The sequence below is a fragment of the Melanostigma gelatinosum genome, assembly GCF_949748355.1.
Source record: "Melanostigma gelatinosum genome assembly, chromosome: 6".
Classification (NCBI taxonomy): domain Eukaryota; kingdom Metazoa; phylum Chordata; class Actinopteri; order Perciformes; family Zoarcidae; genus Melanostigma; species Melanostigma gelatinosum.
In genome coordinates this window covers 1,436,961-1,444,583 of record NC_136639.1, presented here as the reverse complement: position 1 = coordinate 1,444,583, position 7,623 = coordinate 1,436,961, and the positions used below count along the sequence as shown (strand labels likewise).

Genomic DNA, 7,623 nt, shown 5'->3' with positions numbered 1-7,623 from the left:
CCTCACTTCGTCCTCCTCTGAGATCTCCCCGTTGCTGCCGCTGTCCTGTTTGTCCCCTATGTCGGATTCCGAGGACGCCCCCGTGGAGGAGTCCGTGTGCACCGAGGTCCCTTGGGCGCTGAGCTGATCTTCGTGGGGAGCCGTGTGGTAACTTGGTTGTTCGGCTATCCATGCCGCTATGGCTTCTCGCTCTTTTTCACTTTCTCTGTAGCGGGGGGTGGCTTTTACATTCTTCTGTATAGTCACTGCCCCCGCTACAATTTCTGCGGCCAGCATCTTTACGACTGAGTCGTAGTCTTTTGACGGGCTGATTACGGTGACTATTTTTCCTTTTATGACTTTCATCACTTCCAGCCACCAACGTAGCCATTCTGTTATCTTCGGTTTGCTTTTCGGCGGTCCTTCACACTCTACTACTGCCACCACCAGTCCTGACTCAAGGGCAAGGGGAGCAAGATAACCCCCCTTATCTTTGCAAATTGCTTTTACTTTTTCCCCCACCTTCGCCTTATCTGCTTCTTCATGCAGCTCGATCAGGTGTTGTTGAACAGATTTGTCCCAGGTGTCCCATCCTCTGCCATTCAGGATGATCTGATGTTGGACTTCGCTTCTGCGTTGTGCCCCTGGATACGGCATCGGTGTCGGTACTCCCGATGTCGCTCCTTGTGGTCCAGCGTCGTCCGTCTGCTGGTCCGGGCTGTCATCTGTTGCCTGGTCCAGGGGCGATGTCACTGGCTCGTTCTGCTGAGGCGTCGCCGTCTGCGGGCTGCCTCCGTCGCCGTTGGGTCCTCTCTGCTGTCCGGTGGCGATTCCTCCATCAGGGCCGTTGGCTCGTCCCTCTGGGTCGCCTCCGCCGCCATCGGATCCTCCGGGCGATGCTTCCATCTTGGACTTTGTCTTTGTCTTTGTTGTCTCGAGTCGCCTTCCTCCCAAAGCCTCTCGTCGCGCGTTGAGGAAGGGATGGGATCAGGCTCTGGTCCCTCTACAGGTCGGGCGAGTCTGGTCGATGCTCCCCGTCGCCTGCGGATTCTCCTGTGTTGGCCTGTAAATACCACACACAGCTTCGATTCGTGGATGTCTTCGCAATCGGACTTCTTCGAGGCTTGGGCAGCTTTGCTTTCTACCACAACGCCTCCTCTCAGGTCTTTTCGTACACGAACGACAGCCTCTCTTAGCTGCCGGGGTTCTTCTTTTGGACTCAACGTACTCCTTTTCCGTCGAGCCCCACGTTATGGGCGCCACGTGTTAGATCCTGGGTACTTCTGGCCCGATACGGGGCTAATTACTGACTCAGCTCTCTATTAAAAGATTCTCGAGCTGGTGTTCTGGCGAGGGAACTCGCCTGGCTCCGCTAACTGCCGTTACTCCCGACGTCTACCCTGCTTCCTCCGGTCAGAGCGCGCTCGGCCGAGAGACCAGTCCTGGCCCCGGGCGCTCCCACCAGTCGCGTCGGTTATGGCAGCTTCCCTCTTATGGATCCGCGCTCTTGGTAAATGCCAGGTTAGGTTTTAACGGCTAGGATTAATTCTTGCTAAAACCGTAAGGGATTGTTCAGTGGATTCGGTCTCTAGGATAACCTTTCAGAACTCAGTTGTTAGACATACAATAGCTTTAACTTTTTACTGTCACGAGGAACTCTTTACTACTTCGGCAAATTAATGCACTTGAGGATTTCACTTTAAATGCAGATTAGATATTTATTGCAGGTTATATTTAGTTAGTTTGCAGGGGTTACAGCTACAGCTTCACATAAAATGTCACTACACATGATTAGTCAATTTAATTATCTTCTTCGATTATACTCATTAGTTTTAGTTGCCGAGACGGCTCGGTTAGAGCTGGATGTCCAATGGTGCGATGAAAAGAGTTCTTTTGGAGTTGTTAGGAGCGAAGGTCCGGCCGGACCCTCGATCCTCCCGCTCCGCAACGGAGCCCGTTCAGCTGTTCTCAAAACTCAGTACAAAGTCTTTCTCAGGCAGCTGCGGCTTTCTCAGTTGTCCAGATGTTAAGAGGCGAGCGGTGGGGAGAGTTAGAACCTTCGTCTTTTAATCTCAATGTCCACGAACAGAGGTCTCTTTTCCGTGAACAGAGACGAAGTCCTCAATACATCAGCTGCAGGCTTTAGTATCTTCTTCCGATGCGCTTGGTACGGCATCCGCGATGAAATCCCAGCTTGTTCTTTGCAAGCATGTCCTTATATTCCTCATATGGGCTGTGATCAGCCCCCACCTGTTTGGTCCATGACTCATCCCCCCTCCCTCTGGAAAGGGCGTTAAGCCGAACATTGCCTGTATGACTCAACTATTACATCAGTTTCTAGATCTTTCTCTTGACTACACCCAACATCTGGTCTTGATTACAGCAATGTCATTCTTGCCCAATACTTGCCCAATACATCTATCTCAGCTCCACAGAACACACAGAAACCTTCATTACATTTGTTTAAATCACTTCTATGCAGTTAAACATTTGTTACATAATTGATTAGAACATTTCGTTATATTTATTCATACATTTTATCAGTTTGATTATACTTCTCCCTTGAATATATGCTTTGAGCGTTTATAGCCTGACTACTCCTCCCTTGAATGTGTCGACATGTTACCGAGGCAGCTATGAGAGGTCAACTCTTCTTGACAGGGTCAATACAGAACTACTTTGACACGAGATCAACTTGTGCTGTATTGTCCACATGGTGGCGCTATCCCCACAAAACTACAGCCACTTCGTGGAGTTAAATACTTTCCGTCACATTTTCATTGTGGAGGAGAAGCGTAAGATGGCATAGTTTAGTGAATTGCATTTCTTTATGGAATTGGATTTTTGGCTTCCGAGAGTGACATTGGAAACGTGACGGACCGGTCGGGGCTCATGAGACCTCACACTGAATGAGTGTGAGGTCTCTCACCGGTCGGGTCAAGATGGCAGCTCGAGAGACTCAATGTGTAGCTTGAACTGTCAAAGTGAAGCACACGATTATGTGCTGTGATGTATAAAATCTATAGTGACGAGGAAAGAAAAGCAGAGTCGGACCTCAGTACACAATGCATCAACATTCACAAAACTCAGCAACAAAGGACGACATGAGAGAAGTTGTAAACATCAAATGTTGGCATTTTATTGATCAGCGAGCACTCTGGAATATTCATACAGCTCAACGCTGACAGGACAGGTTAGGAGGAAAGCAGAACGTTGCATTCAGTGGTAGAATAGATGGACAGTGATAACACTGTTATCTTTTGACCATCAGTAGTTATCGCCAGAAGGAGTGAAAGCTGCGAGTCAGAAGAACATGTTCAGAAACGGTTTCTAGGAGGTTCAGCTAGAATCAGACGCTCGAGTCGTCTTCTGTGGCATCTGGCATCTCAGTCTGTTCACCCCGGAGACCGTCGTCAAGCACGGCGACTTCCCCGCAGAGGAGTTGGGACCATGCGGAGCTTTCTAGAAGCACTTGCGGTGGACAATGGAGGGGCCGGACTCGTCGTACTCCTGTTTGCTGATCCACATCTGCTGGAAGGTGGAGAGGGAGGCCAGGATGGAGCCGCCGATCCAGACGGAGTACTTCCTCTCTGGGGGAGCGATGATCTGGAAGTGAAGAGACAAACCGGTAAGCTGTGAAGCTCAACAGGTTTATTTAAGTTTACTGCCACTTTACCTCCAAACAGACAGGACACGGATTAAACAGACGTGTTATCAACAGCATGTTTGAGCTTTATGCAACGGACTAAACCAAATGTTGTCCGTTCTCTGTACATTACAGATCAGAGCCTCTAGGAAACTGTTGACCAAGTTGAACTGGGGCAGTAGTTTAAGTTGGACCATCAGACTGAAGGAGTCAACTTCAGAAGTCTGATCAAAAATGATCATCTGCTTAAAGAGGAACCGATACCTTGATTTTCATGGTGGGTGGGGCCAGGGCGGTGATCTCCTTCTGCATGCGGTCGGCGATGCCGGGGTACATGGTGGTGCCACCGGACAGCACGGTGTTGGCGTACAGGTCCTTACGGATGTCCACGTCGCACTTCATGATGCTGTTGTAGGTCGTCTCGTGGATGCCACACGACTCCATTCCTGAACACAGAGGCAACCAGTTCATTTATCGTTCGTATGAAATAGTTCTCTGGCTCATATTGGACCAGAATCCTCTCTGAAGCAACGAACACCAACTCTGTACAAGACCTTTAATAGAGCGATTGTCTTTATTCTGTTAAGTCTATAGACTGAGATTTGACTGGCGTTTGATGGATCTTGATCCTTTACAGAATTTGCCTCAATAGAAAAGGCAAATGCACTCTAGATCATCCCCGTGGATTGCCCAAGAACTCAAATTGTTATCGTCTCCAGTCGGTGTGAAGAGTCGTTACCCACCAAGGAAGGACGGCTGGAGCAGCGCCTCGGGGCAGCGGAACCTCTCGTTGCCGATGGTGATGACCTGTCCGTCAGGAAGCTCGTAGCTCTTCTCCAGGGAGGAAGAGGCGGAAGCCGTCTGCATCTCCTGCTCGAAGTCCAGAGCCACGTAGCACAGCTTCTCCTTAATGTCGCGCACGATCTCACGCTCGGCTGGAAGTCAAGAGTGGAATATATGCGGTTACAAAATGGACAAGAATTCAAATCAGAACGTAGAAAGACCAGCAGCCAGTCAGCAGCTTCAAGTCTTCTGAGGCCACTTTGTTTTGAAGTGGAGAGAAGCTCCAGGTTGGAAGTTGGGCCTCTGCCGCCGGCTTCAGGAGGTGAAACTCGTACCAGTGGTGGTGAAGCTGTAGCCTCTCTCAGTGAGGATCTTCATCAGATAGTCGGTCAGATCTCTGCCGGCCAGATCCAGACGGAGGATGGCGTGAGGAAGAGCGTAACCCTCGTAGATGGGCACGGTGTGGCTGACGCCGTCACCGGAGTCCATCACAATACCTGCAGGAGAGGAAACACCCGGTTACACAACGGAGACGCTGAGAGCTCAGACAAAACCCAACGGCCGAGGTACTTCAGATACACGGCCATTGTTTGAGCAGGAAGTCTTTTAATCAAACACTAAATGCTGTTCCAGTGTTTTCAGTCATGAGTTCTCACCTGTGGTACGACCGGAGGCGTACAGCGACAGGACGGCCTGGATGGCCACATACATGGCCGGACAGTTGAAGGTCTCGAACATGATCTGTACCAAAGAGAAACAAAACAAGAGTCACTGGAGACTAAACTGAAGCTGCTGAAGCTCGTTTCCTCTTCTGAGCGAAGCGTGAACACACCTGTGTCATCTTCTCCCTGTTGGCTTTGGGGTTGAGTGGAGCTTCGGTCAGCAGCACCGGATGCTCCTCAGGTGCAACACGGAGCTCGTTGTAGAAGGTGTGATGCCAGATCTGCAGACGGGACAGATGGTTAGTTTGACCGCTGAACGTTCAGGTGAAGAATATTAATACATGTGGACGAGTCAGGTGCGTCTGGTGGAAGCCTTCTATAAACTTCAGCTTTACGTTTTGAAATCCTGAACTGAACTATGACCCGTCTCAACCAGACGATGGGAGCTCCAGGTGTGGAATCGGGAGGTGGAGGTCTTTACCTTCTCCATGTCGTCCCAGTTGGTGACGATGCCGTGCTCGATGGGGTACTTCAGGGTCAGGATGCCTCTCTTGCTCTGGGCTTCGTCTCCCACGTAGCTGTCCTTCTGTCCCATTCCCACCATCACACCCTGCACACAAACACACCGTCACATCACGCGGCCACCGCGTTCACCTGCGGGGACATTTTATACTCTTCATCAGAGAGTACCTGATGTCTGGGGCGACCGACGATGGAGGGGAAGACGGCGCGGGGGGCGTCGTCACCGGCAAAACCGGCTTTGCACATGCCGGAGCCATTGTCAACAACCAGGGCAGCGATATCGTCTTCCATTTCTGAAAGGACACATTCATATTAATGACAGACGAGTTATTCTTCTACAGCGACACCAGCAGTCACTTCCTCCATATGTTCTATAGAGCTAGTCGTTTGTGATCAGAGTCAAATCTTTGTTATTTTTAATTACCTGAACACTGAATAAAAGCATCTTCATGCTGTTTAATAATTAAACAAATTGTGCAAGAAATATACGATTCAGACTACAAGGATTTAGTTTGAACAGTTTTCAGAAAATGTGTCAGAAGTGAAGTGACGTCATCACTTCCTGCTCGTCACTGACTTTCTGAAACATCCTCAGTTACATCAGGAGCTCAGCAGAGTGACGCAACAGCTTAATGAGGACAAACACGCGGTTCAACGCGAGGGTTCACTTTGAACGGTTGAGTCTGAACGTTCTGCGCATCCCGTCACAGCTCTGCAGCGTCACTGGGTCACAGCTTGTCGGGCGTGGCGCCTCAAGCCGTCCGACCTGATCAACTTCTCTTTTTTATGTTGCGCGTCAGGACATTCCAAACGAGTCCAGACAGATGAAGCCCGCCTCCCTGAACACGCGCCAGACGCCACAGGCTGCAGCTCGCGGTTCGCGCTCAGCTGCACCTTCAGTCACCTCAATGAGAAGAGTCCAGTTCAACGCAGCGCGACACACCGAACCAAGTGTCCTGTGATCAGTCAGGAAGTGTTTGATACCGGAAGGAGCCGCCCCCCCCCCTCCCCCTCATTCACTGAAACGTTACACAACTCGACAGTTTGAGTTTCCTCTTTTAAACTAAACATTTAAACAGACTTCGCTCGGATCATTTCCTTGTACATTTGTGTTATTGATCATTTCCTGCATCAGAGCAGCTGCTGATGCATTTAAACCTCTAATGTCTGAAACACAGATGCATCTCACAGGTTCACAGAATGAGGAGCTTCCTCTTTCTCGCACGCGCTGATCTACGTGCAGTGTTTTAACCCTTAAAAACATCGTAGCTTGTCAGAAAGTTACTTTTGTTTAAAACACTGAAAAAATAACTTGGACATCATGTGTTCAGTAAATTAAATTAAACTATTTATCTTAGTCTAAAAAAGTGAAACTACTCTGCCTTTAAAAAACTTCTCCAGAACAAACTAAACTCGACATGAAACTGTTTCTAAAGCAGAATAAAATGCGTTTAAACGTCATAGCTGCGATCAGCTGTCCGTCACTCACACACACACAGGAAGCGCCTCAGAGTTAAACAGTCGGATCAATAAACCTTATGTTGCTTAAATTAAACTCCGCCAGCAGTTCAGTTCACACATATCTGTGCTAAAGCTCGTCACCGCTGTCGGAGCGGCGGCGGTGGTTCTTACCTGTGCAGGTGAGTTCTCGGGTGTGTCTGTCCGTCAAGCCGCGCTGGTATTTCTGTGTCCTCGTGAGCACCGCCTCCAGAGCCAAACCCCCGCACCGGCTCGCGGGGACTCGTCGCGTTGTCCATAAAAGGTAACGTTCTCTCAGCACGCGCTCTCATTGGTCCAGGTGAGCAGGATGCGGGCTCGTGCTGCGTGTTTCAGTCCTTTGCATTAGCAGCGTTTTAATGATGAGTGTACAGGACTTCTGCTCTGCTCTGGCTGTCAGTAGAGGAAGATTAGAGATGGTATATAATCTATATGTACAGTATGTATATAACATATATATACATGCATATATACACATCTATATATATATGCATGCATATATATGTATATATTATATATATATCTATATTAGAT

At 49.2% G+C, this 7,623-nt stretch overlaps 1 protein-coding gene across 1 annotated transcript; it reads right to left on the bottom strand.

The window, feature by feature from the left end:
* Positions 1 to 3,093: 3,093 nt before the first annotated feature.
* On the bottom strand, positions 3,094 to 7,308 carry LOC306779252 (actin, cytoplasmic 1-like). The gene is made up of 9 exons (XM_079271095.1): positions 7,225 to 7,308; positions 5,761 to 5,885; positions 5,552 to 5,680; positions 5,241 to 5,351; positions 5,065 to 5,149; positions 4,744 to 4,905; positions 4,369 to 4,560; positions 3,890 to 4,071; positions 3,094 to 3,585 (listed from the first exon to the last, which is right to left on the bottom strand). The coding sequence occupies exons 2-9, from the start codon at positions 5,881 to 5,883 to the stop codon at positions 3,442 to 3,444; spliced, it is 1,128 nt and encodes a 375-aa protein (XP_079127221.1). The 5' UTR covers positions 5,884 to 5,885; positions 7,225 to 7,308; the 3' UTR covers positions 3,094 to 3,441.
* Between the last annotated feature and the right edge of the window lie 315 nt (positions 7,309 to 7,623).